This window comes from Globicephala melas, chromosome 15 (assembly GCF_963455315.2).
Source record: "Globicephala melas chromosome 15, mGloMel1.2, whole genome shotgun sequence".
NCBI lineage: Eukaryota > Metazoa > Chordata > Mammalia > Artiodactyla > Delphinidae > Globicephala > Globicephala melas.
Window position 1 is genome coordinate 86,698,177 of NC_083328.1, and position 26,779 is coordinate 86,724,955.

At 48.2% G+C, this 26,779-nt stretch overlaps 1 protein-coding gene across 11 annotated transcripts; it reads left to right on the plus strand.

Annotated features, from left to right (window-relative positions):
• Window positions 1-1,138: 1,138 nt before the first annotated feature.
• Window positions 1,139-26,295, plus strand: LOC115844543 (protein-L-isoaspartate O-methyltransferase domain-containing protein 2). Of its 11 annotated transcripts, none has more exons than XM_060284289.1 (7): window positions 1,139-1,232; window positions 5,933-6,269; window positions 10,772-10,874; window positions 12,247-12,418; window positions 14,187-14,310; window positions 17,111-17,367; window positions 17,478-19,863. In XM_060284289.1, the coding sequence occupies exons 2-7, from the start codon at window positions 5,963-5,965 to the stop codon at window positions 17,607-17,609; spliced, it is 1,095 nt and encodes a 364-aa protein (XP_060140272.1). In that variant the 5' UTR covers window positions 1,139-1,232; window positions 5,933-5,962; the 3' UTR covers window positions 17,610-19,863. The 11 variants fall into 11 exon arrangements, 9 of the variants coding, with proteins under 9 accessions (XP_060140272.1, XP_060140270.1, XP_060140271.1 ...); XM_060284287.1 differs by having other exon boundaries at window positions 1,144-1,232; window positions 1,680-6,269; XM_060284288.2 differs by lacking the exon at window positions 1,139-1,232 and adding an exon at window positions 1,323-1,539.
• Window positions 26,296-26,779: the final 484 nt, after the last annotated feature.

Here is a 26,779-nt window from a genome sequence, read left to right on the forward strand (position 1 = left end):
AGGGCGTATCCCCTCACAGCAGGGAGAGGGTCAAGGATGGCTCCAGGACCTCTGTAATTTGAAACAGTCACAGACTATCGCAGGCAATCAGGTAGGAAGGGCTCTGAGAACCAGTGTGACCATCACTAGGTTGGCGGCAACCACAGGGCCACTGATTCGGGGCTGTGGACCACCAGGAGAAGCAAGCCTTCCCTGGAACATGGAAAGTGGTGAAAACTATGCCCCCAAGTGGAGCTCAAGTCTGGGGAGGAATGTGGGGGCAGGAGGGCCCCAGGCAGCAGTGCTTGCACCTGTTAAGTATAAGGGCTCCCTTATAGGACTGTGTCTAAAGAAAGGGTTCTGCTGCTAAAGACTCAGTTGGAAAACCTATGTGAGGTTTGGGCTGAGCAAAAGGAGGTTCGGGCAGATTTCACAAAGTTTACTGGGTAGGCCGGGCAGGTGGCCCACAAGGGATGTGTGGCATCGGGGCAAAAGGCCCCCCCGCGTCGGTGGGTGGCCGGGGAAGTAACACCGAGGATCTGCCAGTGGGCCAGGATGCAGGGGCACGCCACTTCTGAGACGCAGAATGACAGGAAGGGCTGATCAGGATGCGGCGTGGGAGGCGGCGGTGAAGCCAGTGAGGGTGGGTGTGCAAGTCGGGGCTGTGTGGACCCCTCGCAGGGGTGGGCATGGTAGGGGCTCCTGCCCACTTCAGCTCTCCCTGGCCTGCAGCCATTGGACCCTCTCTTGGCACAGCTGGATCCTTCCGGTCCTGCAGATCTTCGCTGGAATGTCCCTTCCGTGTCATCCAAGCCACAGTAGCCACCGCCGCCGCCGCCAGTTGCTGTCCATCCCCTGTGTTTTCATTTCTTCCTCATCGGTCGGTCCCCTCCTGGAAGGTCACTTCCAAGGAGTGAGCCCTGCCTGTCGTGGTCACAGCTGAGTCCTGGCTTGCGGTGGGGCGCGGAACAGTTAACGCTCACCTGCGGCTGCCCTTTGACTTCCGCCTCCCAGCGGAGCGCGTGGCCGGCCGGGACGTCTGGATGGGGCCCTCCGCTGCGCCGTTGCCCCTTTAAACGCTGGACCCGGGCGCACGCGCAGTAGGGCGTTCGGGCGCGCAGGCGCAGTGGCGCGGTGGATGTTTACGGCGGCGGAGGTCGGGGCTGCGTAGTGGGAGGCGGACTGGCGAGGGGCGCCAGAAGAGCTGCAGGTGCGGCCCAGCGGCCGATTCCGCGGGCCCGCCGAGCCAGGAGGTACTGAGCCGCCGCCGCCGCCGCCCTCGGCCCGGCCTGCAGCGGGGTACGGGGGCGGTGCGGCCCCTCGGCCCCCTCCCCCTCTCTCCCTCCTCTCCACCCCTCCCCTTCCCGTGGTCCCGGGCTCCCGGACCCTCCCCCAGGGCCGCATTCTCCTCTCCCCGTCTTCCTGTCCTCTTCCGCTGTCCTCTCGTTCCCCACCCCCAAGCATAAACACCCCTCCGCGTCCCAGGCGTCTCCCGTCGCCCCTCCCCCCTCCCCGGGGGTCCGCCCTCCAGCGTTCCGGGGGTTCCCGAGGTCTCTCCAGGTGCGCATTGCTTACACCCCTTGGGTTGACTTAATTCTCCAGACGCGTAGCTCGTCCCTGGCTTACTAAGTAGGAAACATTTGCAGTTAGCACGGCAAGTGGAGAGTTACCAGGGTTTGAAACAGGTTGTACCTTTTCAGAAGGTGACAGAGTCTGTTAAGGAAGTATTGGCCGTTCAAGCCTTGGGGACTTAGCTTCAGGCAAGACCTGAAAGACGCCTTCCGTTGGGAAAGGAGAGCTCGCCGGGCTTTGGTGCGTGTGTTTTGTTTGTGTTTGCGAGGGCCTGTGTCTCCCAAGTTGATGTTTGCACATCAGAGAAGTCCTTTATCTCCCCCCTTCGCTCATGTGCTTGTCAACGTTTTCTTCGTTCTTTTTGAACAAGGAGGGGCTGAAGTAAACAACTGCATTCTCAGTGTTGGGTAGACCGGCAGGTTCCTGTATAAACAAGTCGGAACTTGTGGCTCTGCTGGGGGGAAATAGAGCCATACGCTAGGGTGGGAGGGGCCCTTGGAGATGGTGGGTTTCGGCTCCTGAGACCAGCGCCTGGGCCCCCTCCCTGCTTGTACTTGGCGCGGGACATCCCTGGCGGGGAGAGACTCCTCGTTCTGACAACGTGTCAGTATTTTCAGTTCCAGTTTTAGAAAGCATTTTTTGTGTGTTTAGCAGAAATTATCTCCATCCGACACGTGTTCCACTGGCTTGGCTTTTATCAGGCTCGTGTATAGTGTGTATATGGCAGCCTTTCGAGTACTTGGGAAAAAAAATCCCTCTGCATTCCTTGTGAGAGTTTTGGTTTTCAAAATGAAAGAAGTCTCCATTTCTTCCATTATTCCTGCGGCAGGAGGTGTGGTTTTGGTTCCTTCTCCCCAGCTCATCCAGCTGAATTACTTTGTCCATGTTGCCCTTAATAAGTAGCCTGATAAACCCAGCGTCGACTTGAATCTTGGCCCCGGCTATCAGAGCTGCATGCTCCGTTAGCCTGGCCACTGTCACAGCCTCCTCGATTGTCCACCTGAGACCTTCCGATGCCTGGTCCTGCTCCAGATGGATGAGCGCCGTCTCCTCCCTGTGCCCTTACGGCTGGTTTTGGAGGAAGCAGCATTAGAGTAAGGCTTTCTTGTTGGGTGGTGCCCGGTTACTGCGGAGCGGTGAATTCAGGGTTGCAAAGTATAGTCGAGTGCAGCATCCGAAAAATGACTTGCCATTACTTTGAAAAATTGAATTTGAGTGGCTTGTAGGTCCAGATGGTTTGGCAAGGACACTTCTTAACCTGTTGTTGGTGTTTTTGGTGGCGTTAGGACTGATCACATTCGTGGTCAGTAATGAGCAGTGATTGTTTGCAGTGTGAGGGAGTGTTAGATTGCCAGGGAAAGTTAATAGTAAATATCAGATCCTACAGGTTATCACGTGCAGCCTACCAGTGGCAGCAGATAGCGTTACCACGTAGTTATTTCGTCTGTCATTTTGGGTAGAGATTACCAGTGTGTTCATTGGTAAAGAATTTTGCTCCCTTGAGGATTTTTTAAAGCTGTATTTGGTGTGGGGTAAAGAACGTAGGCCCGGGATTGAATGGCAGCCCTGTCCTTTCACACTGGTGTGTGATCACGAGAATAACTTCTCAGTCCCAATATGCCTAATAATGTCGTAAAGCCAAAATGAGGTCGTGACGGGCAGGTGGTGCCTGTAAAAAGGTTGTAGTTAGTTGCTAGTTTTACTAAAAACTTAGCCTTTGCACGTGGAATAAACTTTCACAGTGAGGCAAAGTTGAAAATAAGGGATAAATACTTAATAGACAATGAAACATACCCAACATATACTTCGTGTTTGCTTTCTGAGGATAGAACATTATACTTTGTGGGCTTCTGGGTGAAGAGGTAGCTTTCAGGTCCGTCCTGGAGGATGTGTGGGTGCAGACATTTCCCTGAAGCAAGCAAACATGACCCAACTTTTAACTAGTGACCCCAATTTTAAGATGACTGTCCAAGACTAGGGCTATAGGCCTTAGCCTCAGAACTAAGTGGCTCGCCCAGGATTAAACTTGACCTCATTAGCACTTTATCCCATCTGGCTGAGTTAACTGACCGTGGGGTGTAACCAGGAAGGACTCTGAAACAATTTAGAGTGGGGGTGAGAATCTAATAATCGGAAGATCCTAGTGATTTGGAAGTCTAATATTCAGCTCTAAAATCTTTAATTTATTTTATATATTTTTATTTTTTAAATTAAAGAAAAATTTTTTATTTTTGGCTGTGTTGGGTCTTCGTTGCTGCGCGTGGGCTTTCTCTAGTTGCGGCGAGTGGCGGCTACTCTTCGTTGTGGTGCACGGGCTTCTCATTGCGGTGGCTTCTCTTGTTGTGGAGCGTGGGCACTAGGGCGCACGGGCTTCAGTAGTTGTGGCACACGGGCTTAGTTGCTCTGCGTCATGTGGGATCTTCCCGGCTCAGGGCTCGAACCCACGTCCGCTGCGTTGGCAGGCGGATTCTTAATCACTGTGCCACCAGGGAAGTCTTCAGCTTTAAAATCTTGACGATGAAGATGAACTGTTCCAGCCATAACATAGAAGAGCGTTTGTGTTAAAAGTCCCACCTTTCACACATTTTGTGTCCTTGTGAGAAGCTGAAGATTAGTCTGTGTGGTCGGTGGCTTTCATTCCCGGGGAAATCTCTCCCACTGCAATTGCCAGTTTTGTGTGTGGGGTGTGTGTGTTTGGACCTCTTAGTTGTGGCATGCGGACTCTTAGTTGTGGCATGCGGACTCTTAGTTGCGGCATGCGGACTCTTAGTTGTGGCACGTGGACTCTTAGTTGTGGCATGTATGTGGGATCCAGTTCCCCGACCAGGGATCAAACCCGGGCCCCCTGCGTTGGGAGCGCAGAGTCTTACCCGCTGGAACACCCGGAAGTCAGTGCTGTTTTCTTTTTTCCCAGCAATTTATATCAAATGTTTTGTAAACATTACCATTTTATTTGAAGTAAAAGTCCCTAGGGTAAGTATAAAATTGGAGTTGTTTAGGAAGAGTGAAACCTCTACAGGTGAAGGAGCATTTTCGCTGTGAACTAGAGGAGGGTACGTGGTGTTCTGGTAGCCAGCTCAGAGGGGAACACGTGCTGTTGCTTTGTCTTCTTGAAGGCGGTTGGGAGGAGAGCGGAAATGTACTTTCCGTTGTTGACGAGCTGGGAAGGTTGTGTAGTAGGTATTGATACTTCGAGGAGTTGAGGGAGTTCTAGTAGCAGCTTCTCTTGCTCCTAAGCTGTAGCCTTGAGACGGGTGCTGTGTTCGTCACAGTGAGGTGTGTGTCACAGTACGTTTCGTGGGGAAGAGGGTATTGTGGGTGTTGTTTTTGCCTGAAATTTGTACATCAGAACATCCAGATCGGAGCTTGAATGGACTGCTTGACTTGGTGTTTATGCGCATGTGGGATGTGGAGTTGCTGGATAAAATATAAGACAGCAGGTAAATTTGAATTTCAGATGAACAATGAATAACTTTTTATTATTTGTTGACCTGAATTAAAAAAATTTTTTTTTTTGCTTTTGAAGATTTATGTACAGAAAAAAGGATCTACAGCACTTGAAATATTCAAAGAGGTTGATATTAGAATGATTTTCTAGTAGACATATCTGCTCTCTTTTTATGTTTACATTCAATGATTTTTCCATATGTGGATATATACCTGTTAAGATAGATACATATTCGGGATTTCCCTGGTGGTCCAGTGGTAAAGAATCTGCCTTACAATACAAGGGACGCAGGTTTGATCCCTGGTCGGGGAACTAAGATGCCACATGCAGCGGGGCAACTAAGTCCGGCACCATAACCACTGAGCTCGTGTGCCTCAACTAGAGAGCCTGAGTGCTGCAAACTACAGAGCCCACGTGCCCTGGAGCCTGCGCGCCACAACTAGAGAGAGAAAACCCACATGCCACAACTAGAGAGAAGCCCGCATGCCGCAATGAAAGAGCCCACATGCCTCAACTAAGACCCGACCAAAAAAAAAAAAAAGAGAGATAGGTGTATATTCAAGATGATTTTAATCCTAAATGCTTGACTTTCTAGAATGATGACTTTTAGTAAAGTTTTGAATTCATACTTTAATGATGTTTTTAAGTCGTCAGCTATGTTTTAGGTATTGCATGTTCGTCTGTATTCAGTCCATACTATAAATTACAAACTTATTTTTGGATGGATATAATTGAATTTCAAATTTAACTTTTTTTTTTTGAATCTGGCATTCTTGGGAGTGGAGGAGGGTAAGGTGGGAGGGGTGGGTGATGACTAAATATATTCCATCTGTATTACTTTCAGAATTCAGAATCTGAAATTGGTATGTGTTTAGAACTTTTATTGCTCCGCTCTAACCTTTAGTATGAATTGCCCTTTTAAAAATCTTAAAGCGGCAGCTTTGTGTAAGCGCGGTCCCGAAGATGGGAGGCGCGGTGAGTGCTGGTGAAGACAACGACGAGCTGATAGACCATCTGAAGGCGGCGCAGTACATCCGCTCCGAGCGGGTGGAGCAGGCCTTCCGAGCTGTTGACCGCGCTGACTATTACCTCGAGGAGTTTAAGGAGAACGCGTACAAGGACTTGGCGTGGAGGCACGGGAACATCCACCTCTCCGCTCCGTGCATCTACTCGGAGGTGATGGAGGCCCTGGACCTGCAGCCTGGCCTTTCCTTCCTGAACCTGGGCAGCGGCACCGGCTACCTCAGCTCCATGGTGGGGCTCATCCTCGGTGAGTCTGGCTCTGTCCCACGTAGGAGGGAGAGCCTGCCGGCAGCGTGTCCTTTTGTGGAGTCCGAGTTGTAACTGCCCTCGGCCTTCCCGGCCGTCGTGGTGTCCACACAGTCCCTGGGTGGGGGGTGATTGTGTTAATCGAGAAATCCCCATAAGGAACAGAAGGGTCCTTCTGAAGCTTTCCTGTCCCCCCGGCCTGCACCTCCAACATCTGATCGGCACACCCTCCTTTTGGACAACGGAGGACCTAGACATTGTATAAATCTGGACCTCATGGTCATTTCTCGATTAATACAGTCACTCAGGCTGCCCTGTCATGGTCTCTAAACTGGGAATAGTTAACTTTAAAGTCCCCTGGAAGTTGAAGTTCTTCCAAGCAGTTTTTGTTTTTGTTGTTTTAATACTAAAAAAGTTAATACTTTACGTTGTTTGTTTTTAAATATATTCCAGGGATGGGAAGGATTTCACAAGTTATCTCATTTGAAGCCATTTAGCCTGTTTTCCCAGGTTTGCTAAATATCAAAGCTTTCGGCTTAAGTATCTTAACATCGTTACCGGGTCAGTGTTAAGATTCCGAATATCGGCGATTTCAAGTAATAACGGCTTTAAAGTCATGTTTAAATCATTAGCGGTCCATCACAATATTGTTTCTTTGTGGTTGATACAGCACTTAAGAAAATCTTAGCAGTAACAGTTGCTTTTTGTGGATATGGAATGAAACTTTTGGTTTCTTTATAAGTTCATATACTTTAGAATTTGCTGAAGTTTTGAGATTCTGATCATCTGACTTTAGGCTGTAAATTGCTACCCTCAGATTATTAAATGTGAAGTTTTTTTTTTTTTTTAAGCTAAATGCTTTTTGAACTTAACTTGGATTGAAACTGCTTTGCAAAGGGAGCCCGGGTTATTCATCATTCCGGAATTAGTGAATTATAATTCCCTCTGTTGGAGCTGAAAAATTGGAGGAGCTAAGGATAAGGTGGTCAGGTTATCAAACTGGTTAGATTAGAAATGCTATTGAAAAGAAATGAAATGCTCAGGAAAAGGTGACTTAAAGTAAACCTCAGCTGACCTGCTGCACTTGATGTTGTGTAGAAGTTATAAAGAAATGGCTTACAATTGATGTTGTTGTTTGTCTTTTCTGAGTCCCCTCTTTCTTGGGAATTTCACTAGCTATTAGGGGAGGAGAGTTCTGAAGGAAGGAAAGCTGTGTTTTCGGCTGCAGTGGACACTGCGTGGTGCTCTGATGTACTTGAAGGAGGTAGCTTGAGAGTTTGCATTCACGGGTAGCCATCTTGGATCTGCAGGGAGAAAGCTGTGTGCACTGGACCGTTCTCACCGTCTGGATGCTGTGTGTCCTGGGCCTCCCTGTCTGGTTCATTCAGCCGTGACGGTGCTTCGTGCAGATCACTGCAGAGGTGGAAACCTTGCTGGCCTCCCAGTGCCTGCAGATGTGAGGCTTGAAGTGTTTCATTTGACTTAGGGGTTCTTACTCTCTGACCGCAGCCTTTCTGCCACATTCCTGTGCTCATTCTGTGGCTCCACCCCTTTGCTGAGGGCGCTCCCCTCTTGAGGTCCCAGTTGGCGGTGGGGAGGACGCAGCACTTGTCAGCTTAACCTGAAAGTGTCGTGTGATGCTCTGCTTGGGGGGCCTTCTGGGACTAGTTTCAGTGTTGTGTCTTTGGTGCCACCATTCTGACCGCCCCCTGTACTCCCTCCGCTTTTAGTTCTTTTTATTGGGGTGGGTCAGGGGATATGTGTTTTTAGTCTGGTGTGAAGCTTCTTGGGAATAGGAGGTGTGTCCTCAATAAGTGCCTAACAAAGGTGAGGGGCTGGTGAGAACATGATGAGTGGGGGAAAAAAGGCAAGTTGTGACCAAGAGAGCAGTGGGGATGGAAACGGAGTAATGTGGATGTGATATAAACACTGGAAATGTGACTTCTCAGGTAGGCTGTGGTTTTTCTTTTTATAACCATGTTTATTCTTTTTTTATGATATTTTATTTATTTATTTATTTTTGGCAGCGTTGGGTTATTTATTTATTTAGTTAGTTTTTATTTATTCTTGCTGTGCATGGGCTTTCTCTAGTTGCAGTGAGCGAGGGCTACTCTTTGTTGCGGTGTGCGGACTTCTCATTGCGGTGGCTTATCTTGTTGCAGAGTGTGGACTCTAGGTGAGTGGACTTCAGTAGGTGTGGCACGTGGGCTAAGTAGTTGTGGCTCGCGAGCTGTAGAGCGCAGGCTCAGTAGTTGTGGTGCACGGGCTTAGTTGCTCCGCGGCATGTGGGATCTTCCTGGACCAGGGCTCGAACCCATGTCCCCTGCATTGGCAGGCGGATTCTTAACCACTGAGCACCAAGGATGCCCGTAGGCTGTGTTTTGATGAGAGAATGTTATAGCAGCAGCTCTGTACGTGACAGGTGTTGAGAAAGGAGAGCGCGTGAGTCATCCAGCAGAGGCAGGGAGGCCTGGGCCTGGGGCCAGGCTGCTGCACCAGGAAGGGGCCAGATGAACCAAGTGGCAGAGTGCAAAGCTGTGGGCGCACAGAGGGTTGCATTTACCAGGATTTCTGTTGGACTGTAGGGTTGAATGCTGCACTGTGACTTTATATGTATGTCTTTTATTTATTTTTTTATAAGATGTTTTTGATGTGGACCATTTTTAAAGTCTTTATTGAACTTGTTACAGAATTGCTTCTGTTTTATGTTTTGGTTTCTTGGCCCAGAGGCGTGTGGAATCTTAGTTCCCCAACTAGGGATCGAACCCGCACCCCCTGCATTGGAAGGCGAAGTCTTAACCACTGGACCGCCAGGGAAGTCCCTGTATGTCTTTTAAATAAAGCCCTATGTGCCCTGTTCATTTTCACATGCAGATTTTTTTAAATTGAGGTATAACTTACCCGTAGTAAAGTAACAAGTGTGAAGCGTGGAACTTGGTGAGTTTTTACATCCACCTCCATGTAAGCATCACCCAGAACAAGATGCAGAGAAGAGTCTGTGCCCCAGAGGTCCTCATGGCCACCGCCCCATAGCAGGACCCCACCCCTCCAGAAGGGGGAAGATGCTCACCTCCATCACACAGATGAGTGTTACCTGTTTTGACCTTCATACAAATGTTTTTACTTTAATTTAATTCAATTTAATTTATTTTTTAATTTCTTCTTTGCATTTTTTTTAAAATTTATTTTTGGCTGCATTACGTCTTCGCCACTGAGCGAGGGCCCTCTCCAGCTGCGGCGAGCGGGGGCCGCTCCTCGTTGCGGTGCGCGGGCCTCTCACTGCGGTGGCCTGTCCTGCTGCGGAGCACGGGCTCCAGGCATGCGGGCCCCAGCAGTTGCGGCAGGCGAGCTCAGCACCCGTGGCTCGCAGGCTCCAGAGCGCTGGCTCAGCAGCCGTGGCACACGGGCCCAGCTGCTCCGCGGCATGTGGGATCCTCCTGGACCAGGGCTCGAAGCTGTGTACCCTGCACTGGCAGGCGGACTCCCAACCACTGTGCCACCAGGGAAACCCTATTTTTATTTTTTATTTAAAAACAATTTTTGGCTGTATTGGGTTTTCGTTGCTGCACGTGGCTTTCTCTAGTTGTGGTGAGCGGGGGCTACTCTTCATTGTGGTGCGTGGGCTTCTCATTGCGGTGGCTTCTCTTGTTGCAGAGTACGGGCTCTAGGTGCATGGGCTTCAGTAGTTGTGGCACGTGGGCTCAGTAGTTGTGGCTTGCGGGCTCTAGAGCGCAGGCTCAGCAGCTGTGGCACACGGGCTTAGTTGCTCTGCGACATGTGGGATCTTCCCGGACCAGGGCTCGAACCTGTGTCCCCTGCGTTGGCAGGCGGATTCTTAACCACTGCGCCACCAGGGAAGTCCGACCTTCATACAAATGGATTCTTACAACACAGAGATTTAACGAAGCTGTTTGTGTCAATAGTTCTCACCGAGATTTAACCCAGAGGCGTTTGTATGTGGAGGAAGCGCTTTCATCAAGTGGGCTCCTAACTTTTCTCACAGCTTTATTTCCAGTTACTGATAAATTTCTTTTGATTAAAAAAGTTTCATTTTGATTTTGGAATTATAGTTTTATTTTAATGATGATTAAAACCTATTTTGTGAGACTTAAACAGCACATCTGAGTGTTTGGGGAGACCTTTGATGGAAGACAGGCCTGTGTCCGCTTCCATTTGCAAATACACGTTTCTTCTTTAATTCATTAGTGGCACTTTGAACTCTTGGTTACAGGCCTTGGCTTGTTTACATTTTCAAATGATTCCGTGGAAGTTTGAGGACAGGGAGGTCCAGGCTTTAGGAAGCTGTGGGAAGGAGTATTGGTGATGTGGTGAGCAGAGGCCAGCCTGCGTATTTTAATATTGGGCTGGGTGATTTAGGCCCAATAACGTGTATTTCTGTAATTATACATGCCAAATCAAATGTGTTGTAGTCTGTGAAACAGAAATAAAGAGTAGGGGTTCTCGCCCTAATTCTACATGTTTTCTTATCCTGAAACCTTTTAGGTCCTTTTGGTGTGAACCACGGGGTGGAACTCCATTCAGATGTGACAGAGTATGCGAAGCAGAAGCTGGACTTTTTCATCAGGACAAGTGACAGCTTCGACAAGTAAGATCAAATCTGTCTGTGGTTCTGGGTGTCAGTTATAACTTAAACTTTGGATTAAATGGAAAGAAATCAGTTTATTACTGTTCGTGTTCCAGGAAACATGATTAAACTGTGGCAGGAGAGTCAGGGATATGTGTGTATCTGTTCTAATTATTCTTAAAATATTTTGTGTTTTTAAGGGCCTTACGTTTTTTATTTATTTATTAATTTTTATTTTCTTTACAAATTTATTTATTTATGGCTGCGTTGGGTCTTCGTTGCTGTGCACAGGCTTTCTCTAGTTGTGGTGAGCAGGGGCTACTCTTCGTTGCGGTGTGCGGGCTTCTCACTGTGGTGGCTTCTCTTGTGGAGCACGGGCTCTAGGCGCACGGCTTCAGAAGGTGTGGCACGTGGGCTCAGAAGTTATGACATGCTGGCTCAGTAGTTGTGGCGTACGGGCTTTAGAGCGCAGGCTCAGTAGTTGTGGTGCACGGGCTTAGTTGTTCCACGGCATGTGAGATCTTCCCAGACCAGGGCTCGAACCCGTGTCCCCTGCATTGGCAGATGGATTCTTAACCACTGCGCCACCAGGGCAGCCCAAGTTTTTTAATTATGATACCTGAAGGTAATTTCTCACCAATATAAGAGAACAAATAGAATGTTCATTTTTCCCAATTTTCGTGTTTCCAGTAGAGACAACATTTTATCGCCTACTTGTTTGCAAAATGGAATTGTTGCATTTGTCTTTATTTTTTTAATTTTAAATTTATTTATTTATTTTGGCTGTGCAGGCTTTCTAGTTGCGGCGTGCGGGCTTCTCTAGTTGTGGTGCATGGGCTTAGTTGCAGCATGTGGGACCTTAGTTCCCTGACCAGGGCTCGAACCTGGGTCCCCTGTGTTGGGAGCGCGGAATCTTAACCACTGGACCCCCAGGGAAGCCCCACATTTGTCTTTAAATGGCGCCATGTAGCTGGCTCTTGCATTTTAAAACAAAGCGTTAAAGTTCTTATTTTAGGGATTAAAATTTTTAGAAAAACCAGATATAATTTTCCCTCTTTTTACTCGGTTAGTAGATCTTGAATAAGATAATAAAGATAGAAGATAATAAAATAAGATAATAAAAATAGCCAGTAGTGATGCTTGGAGCTTGGGTGATTTAAGCTCGGATTGCGCCTATGATATTGACTTTCACAATATTTGGTTTGGAATTTCTAGGGTTCTGCTTATTACTAGCGTAATTCTTCCTGAAGTCTGGTGTCCAGCTTCTGCCTCTGATTTTGCTATGTTGCTGTGGGATTGTGCAATGAAAACATACCCGTGTTTAGTGTAGATTTACTATGTAGGCTTGTTCTAATGTGATATATTTAGTTGTGGAAAACATTGTTTGCTTCAGGTTTGACTTCTGCGAGCCCTCCTTCGTCACCGGCAATTGCCTGGAGATCTCTCCAGGCTGCTCTCAGTATGACCGGGTGTACTGCGGGGCAGGCGTGCAGAAGCAGCACGAGGGGTACATGAAGAGCCTCCTCAAAGTCGGGGGCGTCCTGGTCATGCCGCTGGAAGAGAAGGTCAGGTCCCCACGTAACCCACGGTTTTGCACACTTAGCTGCCTGCCAGCGTCGGTTCCGGGGATCTGACGTGCACTTTCCTTCGTAACTCTTGTAACAATGCCCTCCATTTCACTGAGGAGGAGACAGGCCGTAGAGGCAGCCAAGGCGGGGCAGGTCCTGACTCAGGCGGGCATCCCAGAGCCTGCACTGCAAGGCTGACCTGCCGCCCTCTCTCTCCTCCCTCCTCGTCTTTTCTGTCCTCTCCCCCTCCTCCCCCCGCCCCCCCTTAGCTATTCTTTTATGCTTTTTCTAGTATTGGAATTACAGTACACATAAAAAAAATATTAGAGTAATTCTATTTTGGTAGCTCGTCTAATTGTTAAATTCCATGGTGGCGGGTACTGTACGGAACCCCTTGCTGAGTGGGAATCTTGTCCAGGTCTACTTGGCTACGCATGTTTCTGTATGTTTCAGATACTGTGTTTCATTGGGAAAACAGCTTGCAATAAGTGAGCAACCTATCCGTCCCAAACAACTAGGAAAAACAGAAATGACAAATGTTAGGAGGCTGTGCGCTTTGGTGAAATTTTCTTCAGTTTTAAAATATTAGCATTCAATTCATTGTGTTTGAAAAGTAATTATTTATTTTAGAAAATCCAGAAGATGTGAACATTAAGAAAAACTATTCACAGTCCCTAATGACTGTTAGCGTGCGATTCTTGTAGCCCTCTCCTCTTAGTCTGTAGCCTTTCAAAAAGGTTATTGTACACTAAGGTGTTTTACTTAACAGAGTTTGTGAATATGATTTTAAGTTACTTAATACTCCACATCATCGTTTTTTAGTGCTTATGTGGTAGCCGGCTGAACCATTGACCAGTTAATTATCTGGCTCCTATAATCAGACATTAGGTTGTATGTCGTTTTTATTGTTATTTACTGTTATGTAAAGACTGTAGTGAACGTCCTTAATAAAAAAAAAAAAGAAAGAAAATATTCTTCAATATTTCAGTTTGTATCTGTAAAAGGTAAGGGCTCTGTGTTTTTAAACTTCATAACAAAACCGTTATCAGCCTAAAAAAGTTAATAGTAATTCCTTAATATCTTGAAGCGTCCAGCTAGCATTCAGGTTTTCCTGATTGTCTCAAAACCAGGCTGAACAGCTTACTTGAATGGGACCCCGTTTAGGGCTGTGTCCTGCACTTGGTGGATTACCTCTTTGGTGTTGTTAATCTCCAAGTTTTCCTTCTCTCTTGCAATTTATTTGTTGAAGCAATCAGGCCATTTGCCTTCGAGAGGTTCCCGCTGCTGTTCAGTGGCGGCGAGACGGTCTCTTTCCAGTTCCCACCCTCCAGAAACCACAGCCCAGGACCCCGTCTAGGCTGAAGCATCGCAGCTGGTTGTGAGGGTCTCTAACGACTTGTACTTGAGAATCGCCCCATCTCCTTACGTTTCCCCCGCCACATGGACTTTTTCTGTAGAGTCCAAGAAGGTTGTCTCATCAGAGTCCCCACACTCCTTCTCTGATTGCCCCCTTGTCCCCCGTTACCTTCTGTCCCTGTTAGATGCATTTTCTGTGCTAGAAGCTTGCGTGTATTTGCGAGAAGATCATTAAGTTGCGTGTAATTCTTGTCACATCGCATTATGGGCACATTGCAGGCCCGTACTGCCAGGGTTTTTCATTTTTAGTGTCTGTGTTTTTTCAGGTTGTGTATAGGAATGATTATATTTAAATCGGCACTCCCAGTAGTCCGACCTTTTGAATCTTCTCGTTTTGTCTCTGGGATAGTTGACTAAGATAACTCGGACGGGTCCTTCCGCCTGGGAAACCAAAAAGATTCTGGCTGTGTCTTTTGCTCCACTCGTCCAGCCCTGCCAGTCGGAGTCAGGAGAATCAAGACTTGTCCAGTTACGTGAGTATGAAGATTCTTGCTTACTGTTTAGATCTTTTCACTGTCGTTAGAATTTGAAGAGAAATAAAATGCATAAGAAACCTTTTAATGTTAAAGAACACTTTTCCACCCATTGAAGCCTTTAAAGTTTTACACGTGATGTTTAAAAAGTCACTCAAAAAATTATAGTCTACGTTTAGCCTATTTCGGGTTATTTTAGGATGTTTGTGCTTGCTATTCAGGGATGAAAAGGAACCCCTAGAAAGAAAGAGAAGGGAAGAGGAGCGTGAGCAGAGGCACACTGGCCGTGAGCTGGACGTCGCTGGTGTGCGGGGCACGTATGCCGGGGACGTCCGGGTTAGGGTCAGGGTTAGGGTTAGCAGCGTTTGGCTGCCCTGTGTTATTTGAAGCCACGGGATGGATGTCAAACCAAGGACTAATAGGCGTAAGCGGAGAGGAGCTCGCCAGAGTGGGGGTCGTGGGAACGTGAGGTGGGCAGGTGGGTTAGACCCGAGTTTATCATGTAGGTGGTAGAGTCCGTCCCATGTTTTAAATAGAAGATGTGGGGACTTCCCTGGTGACACAGTGGTTAAGAATCCACCTGCCAGTGCAGGGGACACAGGTTCGAGCCCTGGCCCGGGAAGATCCCACATGCCGCGGAGCAACTAAGCCCGTGCGCCACAACTGCTGAGCCTGCGCTCTAGAGCCCTCGAGCCACAACTACGGAGCCCATGTGCCACAACTACTGAAGCCCGCGCACCTAGAGCCCGTGCTCTGTAATAAGAGAAGCCACCGCGATGAGAAGCCTGAGCACTGCAATGAAGAGTAGCCCCTGCTCGCCGCAACTAGAGAAAGCCCGCGCGCAGCAACAAAGAGCCAACGCAGCCAAAAATAAAAAACAACCCCCCCCCCAAAAAACTCTAAATAGAAGATGTGGCACCTCTGTATTCTGGATTCCCTGGTGGTCAGGGGAGGGTGAACTCGTCAAATGTGTGCTCCCTGAAACCCACCGGAAGGGGTAGGCAGGCACTGCCCGTGGGTGGGGAGGGCACGGCCTTCCAAGAGCCCCTGCAGAGTTTCAGAAGGTGAGGTCACAGGTGGGATCTACGACAGGTGTCTTGATCATGCCTGGGTAAGAATCATGAAGACGTGGAGGGTACCCCGAGATGTGGGTTTTGAGGCTTCAAAGCAGACGTGGCACAATGAACAATGTCGATGCTATTTAGGGCTCCTGAAGGGAACTTGTGATCTTGTCTCCCGGACCAGAGGTTCTTAGACGAGTAGAGTCACGTCGATGAGGGCAGTGCGCACGGAGGCCGTGAGGATGTGGTCGTGTGCTGCACAGGGGATGGGGTCAGCTCTCGGATGGACGGGTGAGTGACCAGACTGCAGGCTGAGCTGGTCAGGAGGCCGCTGGGATTTTCTGGGCAAGAGATAAAGACTGAAGCTAAGACACGGGGCTCCAGTGGCAGGGGCTCAGGAGGCGTGTAGGGCCTGTCTGAGGAAGGAGGTGGGCCTGAGGTGGCTGGCATGTTATGGAGGCGGGTCTGCAGGAGGCCCTGACCCCAGCAGGACTGGGTTAGAACCTGGGGAGCCTTTGGCTGCCCTGTGTTATTTGAAGCCACGGGATGGATGTCAAACCAAGGACTAATAGGATAAGCGGAGAGGAGCTCGCCGGGCTGGGTGGAAGAGGAGGAGGCCAGGGGATGAGGCGGCCCCCACCGACGGCACCTCGGGGTGAGCTGGAGAGGCCAGAGCTGGCCCTTGGGAGGTCTGAGAAGGGGGCAACAGCAACTGGAGTGGCGGGGGAGGAGTGCTGCCACCACCTCCTGCTCGGCGTGGCGGAGTGTGAGGGCCGGGCGAGTGCAGTGTCCTGACAAAGGGGAGGAGGGTGCTGCGAGCGGGGGCGCCTCCAGGGCATTGGGCGCTGAGCAGGTTCTGCTCGGGCCTCTGTGACTCTGGTCAGAGGTGTGGGCAGCAGAGGAGCCCTCCGGAGAGTTTGCGTTGTTACTCTTTGGAGAAGTTAGGTTCGGGGGTAAGAAGTGATGCTGGCTTGCAGTGTCATGCATGTAAGCACGCGGCCCCTAGTGATCCTCTGCCCCCGGAAGAGCCCTCGTGTTGCCGTGTGTGTGTTGCCCACACATTTGCCCAACTTGAGCTTCCATTACCAGAGTGTAGTTTTCCTCGATGTGCTTTGGGACTTTTGTTCTTAAAAATGTTTTGGAACTGCTTTTTCTCTACTTTAATAAAAAAGGAACAAATTCTTAAATTTCTGAAATACTGTGAAAATATTAAAGCAGATAAAAGAATTGTAGAGCCATGTGGTCACTGTATTTCTGCTGGGTGAGACAATGCATCACTGAACACGGCAAATAGGGAAATGAAGCCGGTTGTCAAAGAACCAAACGCTGTAACGCTGGTTCTTATTCTTCCATTGATTAGCCAAGCAGTACTGCTTCCTTTTCTTATCTGATTTAAAGGTCAGTGCCTTTGAAAATATCTTTTGAAAAATACCATATGAATGCAAATTAGAGTATAGTTAACATTTGCCTACAGCACTGTCCTGTTCTTTTTTTTTTTTAACATCTTCACTGGGGTATAGTTGCTTTACAGTGGTGTGTTAGCTGCACTGTCCTGTTCTTTTTTTTTTTAACATCTTCATTGGGGTATAGTTGCTTTACAGTGGTGTGTTAGCTGCACTGTCCTGTTCTTGTAATGTGTCTGTAAATAGGCCAGTACATGAAACTGTGGTTAGAATTTCCTCGGGTGCTAGACCTCGTGGTGTCACGAGGGTGAGGCTGACGTCTCGCTGTCTGCACAGCACCCCTGGCGGTTCGCAGCCTCCAGGACCTGGCGCGCATTGCCATCCGGGGCACCATTAAGAAGGTCATCCACCAGGAGGCTGTGAACAAAAACGGGGACGGACTGAAGAACACTCCCAGGTTTAAACGGAGGAGAGTTCGCCGCCGCCGAATGGAAACGATTGTCTTTTTGGACAAAGAGGTGTTTGCCAGTCGGATCTCCAACCCCTCTGATGACACCAGCTGCGGAGACCTGGAAGACGAGCGGCAAGAAGAGGTGACAACCCTGCCGGACACCAAGCCCGAGCCCCCGGTGAACTTCCTGCGTGAGAAGGTCCTGAGTCTCCCTCTGCCAGATCCCCTGAAGTACTACCTGCTTTATTACAGGGAAAAGTAAGTCTGTGGTCCAGGGGAGGAGGCCAAGCCTTCCTGGAGGGCTGCCCGCAGCAGGTGCACTGGAGGAGGAAGGGGCTCCCGCTCTGCATCTCGTCTTCTCGTCTGTCCTTGACTGTCCTGTAGAGTTTTCATCCAGTCATCTGGTTTCTGTAAACACAGTCTGACAAACATAAGGTGCAAGGGGGAATGTCTCAAAAGGGCGAGAGTCTCCTGGAGGAGGGGTTGACTTCACACTCTCAGGAAATGCTGAGGTCTACACGTGGAGGTGGCCTGGAGACCGTTTCTTACACAAGGTACACGTGTCTGCATCAGAAAGGAAAACTGAAGTTGAAATTAACCTGTGTTTCTTATAAAAGGTGAGACAAAAAGCACAAGTTGCTAAGTGTATGAAATCTTTTCTGAGTGGGACACGCCTATGTGCAAGTTTGAATTTTACGGTATCAACCTCGAATTACTGGCACCGAGTAATTAAAGATTTATTAAAAGATTAATTTAAAAGATGTAACAATCTTTTAGTTATTTGGAACGTGGATACTTGATTGAAAAGCCCTCTCTTATTTTAAGTAAATTAATTACATCTTACGTGAGTTGTCAATTGTAATTTTAAAAAACAAAAATTGTGATGGGGAGAGGAATGAACGTATCAGATTGCCAGGTGTCTTTGTGGAATTGCAAAAGAATTCCAAGGCACTTTTTTCTGACACCTTTTGTTACCTTTAAAGTAACCAACATTGAGTAATCCCGTCAAAGAAAGTCCTGAAGAATGAAACAAGTGTTGTGTGTAAGTAATGAGCTGCATTACTTTTGCCCCAGAGACAGAGAGTACTGTTGACTCAACTTTAAATACAGTCAACGGTGTCTAAGGCTCAGTCCTCAGAGCAGGTGGGAAGTACTGGCTGCAGGAAATGGATTGGGGACGGTGTAGACGGCCTGTGGGTTGGTGTTTTGTTTTTTTTTTCAGTTGGCTATTGTTCTGTAATCACATAACAGTACTGATTCATAGATTTTATCTTTTATAATTCTGGAGAAAAATATTTGTTAGTTTTGTAATTTTTCCTAAGAACAAACGCGTGTTTGGTACATTGCATTAGAACAGTTTCACTCAAGTTTGACTTGTGGAATCCATCTTCTCCAGCGCTGTGTGTTGAGAGCTTCCTGTCTTATTAAGTCGTGGGTCTAGAAGAAGAGGCCGTCCTTTTAGTTAGGTGGCAGGATGTTTACAAGTGACACTGCTTCTTCCAAAACATTGGTTCTTTTCAGACTTTTCAGTTTTAACCAAAGTTAAACCCCAAATCAGAGTCATCCAGATTTTGTGATTCATTTTATCTCTCAGCCTCTCAGGTGTTGCTGGATTTCAGTGTCTTTGTGGTTTTACCAGCTTCGCGGAGTTCTGGTTATTTTGTTTTGCCATTTATGCTTTTTTAAAGTAACTGAGTCATTTTATCACAGAACACTGCGTGCACACATAGCTGGGAAAGCGGGTATATTGCCCTAAATGGGTACCGTTAAGCTGTTGTAAAGAAGGGTTTCTTCATAGTCGTGTTTACCTGCCTTTAACTGAACGTCAAGCCTCGTTGTCTCAGAGAGAAAAGCATGAGTCACGTTTACTTGCTAAGACTTCGGTTTGCAGATCTTGTTGACGTCATTCTAATTGATTTGTAGAGACCTCTGCAACACGTGGACATTTTTGGACATGATATCTGAAATATTTTATATTAGGTGGCTTGACTAAATTTTTTTCTGTAATTGTATATGGATTTCCTTTTTTTCCAACCACATTTGCCTTTATGCTAGATTGTAAACAGTCTTTACGAGGTGTAAGACATGTTTTCCCCATATATGTTAAACCTTTCCTAACGTTTTGTATTTACATGTTGGTTTGTGACTTTTAAACCGGAATTTGGTTACAAGATATATATATATATATAGATATTGAATATAATATATGTGAAATAATTTGGTATTGATCTATCTAATAAACGTAAAGGAGAATCATCAGTGAGTTTCCCTGTGTGTCAGCACCTTTCTCCGGAGTCAGTCTGAGACACTGCTTTCTGTTTTCAGACAGATGAATTATATATATAGTCTGTGTTGTCTGCAAGCTCTATATTGTAAACCGCATTCTAGACAATGGCTGACTTTTATGTTTTGATTAGTCTGTATTTTTATATGTGACTTTCGTCTTGAAAGTACAGCAATAGACATGTGCAAAACAAATAACAAACTTATAAATATTAAGTATATAATCTAGAAATCAGCTGTGTATTTAAAAATATTTTTGCCCATCTGGAACTTTCAGGGGATTAATGCAAGAAATATGAAACAAAGGCTTTAATGAACTGATATGCAAAAGATACCAATAAAGGTAGTTACGACACTTCAGCCTTCTTGGCATTGCTTCTGTTTCCTGTGTGGAATTAAAATTCTTGGCTACATTTTTTTTCCAAAAATGTTTTAAAATAAACTTTAAAAAATTAGAATCAGGGCTTCCCTGGTGGCGCAGTGGTTGAGAGTCCGCCTGCCGATGCAGGGGACGCGGGTTCGTGCCCCAGTCCGGGAAGATCCCACGTGCCGCGGAGCGGCTGGGCCCGTGAGCCATGGCCGCTGAGCCTGCGCGTCCGGAGCCTGTGCTCCGCAACGGGAGAGGCCACAACGGTGAGAGGCCCGCGTACCGCAAAAAAAAAAAAAAAAAAAAAAAAAAAATTAGAATCCTGTGCTTTCTTTCACCGTTTGCATTATTGCTGAAGTCTGTACCATTCTAGCACACCTAGGGGAGGCGTGATATGTGATTAAACACAGGAAGTTGGAATAGACGGAGTCTGGCTACATGAGAGCATAGGCGTCTGGAGAGAGTCTGGTTAGTGTCCTGGCACGATTCCCCCATATCGTCAAAATGTTAAATAAAAGATACTGGGTAATGGCATCATATCTTGTGGGGCAGCAGGGGGTGAGGATGAGGGTTCAGGGTCGGCGTTGGGGTCAGGCCAGGGCCAGGGTCAGGATTTAGTGTCAGGGTCAGAGGGTCGTGGTCCAGACTTAAAAGTATTGAGGTGCTATTGTAAATGAGCTTTTTTTCCCTTTTTCATTGAAAATTCCAGTTTTTCCTAAACACCGTTGCTGATTGTTTTAATCCATCTGGGCTGCTATAACAAAACACCAATTGGGTATTTTAGTTGGCTTATGAACAATAAAAGTGTATTTCTCACAGTTCTGGAGGCTGGAAGTCTGAGATCAGGGCACCAGCACGGTTGGGTGAGGGTGCCCTTTCTGGTGGCAGAGTATATTACAGACAGCCCATGCTGCTTTTACTTCAACAGGCCGTTTTTCTGTAAGCACATTAGAGCACAGTTTGGGGTGGTGAGAGCAAAGCCAGGAGGCCGCTGCAGTCAGTAGCCCTGAGTGAGTGGTGGGAGGCATGTGGCGGGCTCCGCAGGGACGGTTGTCTTCCCACTGCGAGCACAGAGCCCTTGTTTTCTGGACTTTGTCACATGGTTAATCCTAACTGTCTCTGGGAGTTATTTCAGCAGGCTGTGTTTTATAGAAGCTTCCCTGCCTTAAGGCTTAGGGACTCAAGGTGTTTGGAACCAGGCTTCTTTGTCATGCAGCAAGCCAAATGCTTAGATGCCGAGGTTGCAAGGCAGCCAAGTGATGATATCAAATCCACCTCCCCAGAGGCAAGGGGCTTGAGATGCTTACGGGATAAGGAAGCAAGGTGGTCTTAGGTGTGGGGAAAGGAGATGGGAGGTAGGGAACAGGTGACGCATGAGTGTATCTGAGTTACCTGCTTCTTCATGCGACTTCAAGGGATTGGAGTAGGGTTCAACTTTTAGTCTGTTCTGATACGAGCCTATAGTTAAGGGTTAAAGGTGGTGTAGGATCATGGTCAGGTCAGTGGTTAGGGTTAGGGAGTAGTGTATGGTTCAGAGTTAGAGGGTCAGGATTAAGGATTGAAATTCAGGCTCAGGGACTTCCCTGGTGGCGCAGTGGTTGAGGATCCACCTGCCCATGCAGGGGACACGGGTTCGAACCCTGGGCCGGGAAGATCCCACGTGCCACGGAGCAACTAAGCCCGTGTGCCACAACTACTGAGCCTGCGCTCCAGAGCCCACAAGCCACAACTGCTGAGCCCACGCGCCGCAACTACTGAAGCCTGCGTGCTCCAGGGCCCGCGTGTCACAACTACTAAGCCTGCATGCTGCGACTACTGAAGTCCGCGCGCCTGGAGGCCATGCTCCGCAACGAGAGAAGCCACTGCGATGAAAGCCTGCGCACCGCAACGAAGAGCAGCCCCCGCTCGCTGCAACTAGAGAAAGCGTACGTGCAGCAATGCAGACCCAACGCAGTCATAAATAATAAAAAAATAAAAGACGTGTACATTTCATTAAAAAAATTCAGGCTCAGTGCTCAGGGTGAGAAGATAGGGTCAGGGTCAGGGCTAGAGGCTTAGGGACAGTATTAGAAGGTCCATTAAGAGGATGAGGTTTTGAGGGATCAGAGTTAAAGGATCTAGGTTAGAGGTTCAGGGTTAGAGGGTTAGGCTAGCTGTAGGTTGGCTCCCCTGCACCTGGAGATACGGGGCCCACGGAGTGGGGACCAGGCAGTACGACTGCAGTGGGGCTCCATTTCCTGGCACATCCTCGCCAGGTGTCTCTCAGCGCCAGGAGTGTCCAGCCTTAGGGCCCTAGCCAGCTCTGGGTCTACATCATGTGACTCCAGGTTGGGTCACCGCTGCTGAAAGAATTTACTAAGAATTTCTCTCTCTCTCTCTCTCTCTTTGTAATTTATCATTTTTCTATAGTGGATTATAGCTGATTTACAATGCTGTGTCGCTTTCTGGTGTACGTCCACTTGATTCACACAAAGAGAAACATCTACATATTTTTTTCCATATTCTTAGCAGTCTTACGTATTCTCTTCCGGAGATTTCAACGTGTTGAGTTCTGTGTGCTCTACACTAGGTCCTTGTCGATTACCTATATTGTCCATGAAGGGTATGTATGCTAATGTCAGCCTCCTGGTCTATCCCTCCGCCCACCCCTTTCGTAGCCACAGTTGTGTTTTCTGAATGTGTGTCGCTGTTCGTGTTTTGTAAGTTTGTTCATTTGTATCCATGTTTAGATGCCACCTGTAAGTTGGGGTTAGGGTTAGGGTGGTTAGGGTAGGGTTAGGGTTAGGGTGGTTAGGGTCAGGGTAGGGTTAGGGTTAGGGTGGTTAGGGTAGGGTTAGGGTTAGGGTGGTTAGGGTTAGGGTAGGGTTAGGGTTAGGGTGGTTAGGGTTAGGGTAGGGTTAGGGTAGGGTTAGGGTTAGGGTGGTTAGGGTTAGGGTTAGGGTTAGGGTGGTTAGGGTTAGGGTTAGGGTAGGGTTAGGGTAGGGTTAGGGTAGGGTTAGGGTAGGGTTAGGGTAGGGTTAGGGTTAGGGTAGGGTTAGGGTAGGGTTAGGGTTAGGGTAGGGTTAGGGTAGGGTTAGGGTGGTTAGGGTTAGGGTAGGGTTAGGGTAGAGTTAGGGTCAGGGTCAGGGTCCGGGTCCGGGTCCCGTGTGTAGGGTGTGCTGAGTCTAGTCCTTTGAGCTTGAGAGTAAGCCTTGTTGATTGCCTGTTTGGTCTATGGAACGGTATCTGTGCTCATTTTAAACTCCTGGTTTATGCCTCACCTCAGCCGACCTGTGCACCCTAGCAGTCATAGGTACATTTTCCAAATGTGTCATTCTGTGTCTCTTGGCGCGTAGTTCGTGTATAGCCATTTTGATACTCCACCTGTAACTGATACCTGAGGATAAGTCTCTTTTTTCTGTCTGACTTATGTCACTTAGAATGATCGTACCCAAGTACACCCGAGTTGTTGCAACTGGCCTTATTTCATTGATTTCATGGCTGAGTAATATTCCATTGTACATAAGTATCACATCTTCTTTATCCATGTTTTCCTTCCAGGGAGATTTTGGTTGTATCCAAGTCGAGGCTCTTGTAAACAGACCAGCACTAAACGTTGTGGTGCCTGTGTCCTGTCGAGCTTTGGTTTTCCCAAGATACGCGCCCGTGAGTGGAAGTGCCGTATGCTCTGTGGCTTCGTTTCTTAGATGTTTTGGGAAATAAACTACACTTCTCCAGAGTGCCGTTGGCAATTTACCGTCCCACAGTCAGCGAAAAAAGGCTCGCTTTTCTCCACGCCCTATCCTGCATTTCTGGTTTTTACACTTTGTGAGGATGGCCCTTCGGACTGATGCGAAGTTGTACCTCTTTGTAGTGTTGGTTTGCACCGCGCGCCTGCTTGGTTGGCCAAAAAGGGCGTACGCGGTTTTCCTGAAAATATTCAGGAAAACCGCGTACGCCCTTTTTGGCCAACGGCATTGTTGAAGAAGTTCTGCCCCTTTCCATGTGCTTTCGAGGCGAGACCAATGTCCCTCTTGAAATTCTGTTCCTGCAATTCTGCCTTGCTTTCAAGTCCTCTTTCGTGACTTACCTCAAGGCATTTTTCCACGTTAGGGATCGTTTACGGTCCTGCACGATTGTGAATTGCAGTGCCCCTGAGCCCCACTTTTCAACTTGTTTCTTTGGGCACTGGCCACCCTACAGCAGGATTGCTTCAAGCCTTATTCTAGTTCCGAAGGCTAGCTGAGCCTTTCGTCACTTCCTCTTCGGAAATTAGAGTGGCATGTGCCTGTCCAAACACCTAGGTGTTGTCTCTCATTCTTCCCCACCTTCCGGTTCATCTTGCGGACAGATTCCAAAGTGTGCGAAACAGGGTGTTGATGGTGCTGACTTCCCCTAGTGGGGAGATTGTTAGGAAAGAGGCTGGAGGGGGGAACCCGAGCACCAGGAGATGGGGAGATGAGGCGCCTTTTCCAAACTCTTCCCGATGCGACGGTGTACCATCGTCAGGGTGTCCCATGCATGTTTTAGCTGTACGAAGGGTCCCCTGCACTTGGAGGTTTGGGATCCATGGAATGGGGACCAGGCAGGATTACTCGAAAGGGGCTGCATTTGCTGACTCCTCACCCAGCCTCTCAGCCCCACGAGTGTCCAGCCTTGGGGCCCATGCAGCTGTGGGTCTAGACGTGGTCGATCCAAGTTGCATCACAGCCCCTGAACGAATTTTGTAACGTTTTCTTTCTGTGTCTTTTTTTAAAATTTATTTTTATAAGGGAGTGTAGCTGATTTTCCATGCTGTCTTTCTGGCTGCTGCACGCCCACTTGTTTCACGTACAGAGAGACATCCATAAATTCTTTTAAGATTCTTACCAGTCATATATATTCTTTTCTCGTGACTAGAGTGTGCTGAGTCCAGTTCCTGAGCTATAGAGTAGGTCTTGTCGATTACCTGTTTGGTCTTTGGAACAGTATCTGTGTTAATTTCAACCCTCTGGTTTATGTCTCACCCCACCCCCACTTTTTCCCTTAATCAGCCATAAGTGTGTTTTCTGCATGTGTGACCCTGTTTCTGTTTTGTAATTTAGTTCATGTGCAGCCATTTTTAGATTCCACCTATAAATGATAACTTATGCTGTGTCATTTTGTGTCTGAATTTTGTCACTTAGAATGATCGTATCTCAGTCCACCCGAGTTGCTGCAACTGGCCTTATTTCGTTGATTTCATGTCTGAGTACTGATCCCTTGTACATAAGTACCGTATCTTCTTTATCCATTTTTCCCTTCCAAGGACATGTATATTGTTTCCAAGTCGAGGCTCCTGCAAAAGGGCTGCACTAATAGTTGAAGTTCCTGTGTCCTATGGATTTATGGTTATCCCGAGATACACACCCAGGGGTGGTAGTGCCCTATGCTCTGTAGCTCTGTTGTGTTTTAATTAATTAGGTAATTGTTTTTGCCTGTGTTGGGTCTCTGTTATTGCACATCGGGTTTCTCTGTTTGCAGGAAGTTGGGGCTACTCTTCGTTGAAGTGCGCGGGCTTCTCATTGCAGTGGCTTCTCTTCTTGCAGAACACTGGCTTTAGGTGTCAGGCTTCAGTAGTTGTGGCACCCAGGCTCCGTAGTTGTGGCTCACGGGCTCTAGAGCACAGGCTCAGTAGTTGCGGCGCACGGGCTTAGTTGCTCCACAGCATGTGTTATCTTTCCCGACTAGGGCTCGACCCCGTGTCCTCTGCCTTGGCAGTTGGATTCTTAATGTCTGCGCCACCAGGAAGTCCCTGTAACTCTGTTTCTTAGAATTTTTAGGAAACATCGTACCCTTCTCCAGCGTGGCTGTTAGCAGTTGACATTCCCACCATCAGCACAGCAGGGTTCCGTTTTCTCCACATCCTCTCCTCCATTTCTGGTTTTTACACTGTGAGGTTGGCCATTCTGACTGGGGCAAAGCGATGCATCTCTGTAGTGTTGATTTGTATTTCCCGCATGTTTGGTTGGCCACAAAGGTCATGTGGGTTTCAGCCTGTACACCCGTTTTGGCCAACTGACTCGTAGGCAATGTTGAGCAGCTTTCATGTGCTTTAACGGCGAGTCCAAGCTACCTCTTGCAATCCGGTTCCTGCAATTCTGCCTTGTTTTGAAGTCCTTTTCTGTTACTTACCCCAAGACATTTTTCTACGATAGCTGTCATTTACAACCTTGCCCCTGAGCAACTGTCTTCAACTTGTTTCTGGAACCGGCCACAAGGTGGCAGGATCGCTTCAAGCCCCATTCTGGTTACAGGGGCAGCCTGAGCCTGTGGGAAATTCCTCTTCCTTATTGGAAATTAGGGTGGCATGTGCTGTCCAAACACGTGGAGCTTGTTTCTCATTCCTTCCCCCCCTTCCCCTTCATCCTCCCGACAGATTGCAAGCCGTGCGCGACCCGCTGCTGAGTGTGCTGACTTCCCCAGGTGGGGAGACTCTAAGGAAAGAGCAGGGAACCCCTCTCCCAGGACATGTGGAGATCAGGTGACTTTTCCAAACTCTTCCCGCCCATCCGGGCCCCCATCCCCCATCCGGACACGGCGGGGTTTCCAGCGGTGCGGGGCTCTGGCGCCGCCCTGCAGGGAGCAGCCCTGCTACCCGCGGCTACAGTGCCGCCTGCTGGTCTCTCCGTCCTCCCACTGGGCACAGTCTTCACCTTCCCCGCTGCCTGGGATGCTCTGTCTCCTCGCTGTCCTGTGATCAGCCCCTCGTCCCCACCGCCATCACCCCCAGCTCCACAGCCCTCCTCCAGCCTCAGGCATGACCCAGGACCCTTCCTGGGCTCCCCGCCTGCCCACCCTTTGTCGGTGTCCTCAGTCCACCTGTGCAGACAGGTGAGGATCCCCTCCAGAGGCTCCCAAACGCTTCACCCCCTACATCCTCCCCGGGGTCGGCCCGTGTCCTGTC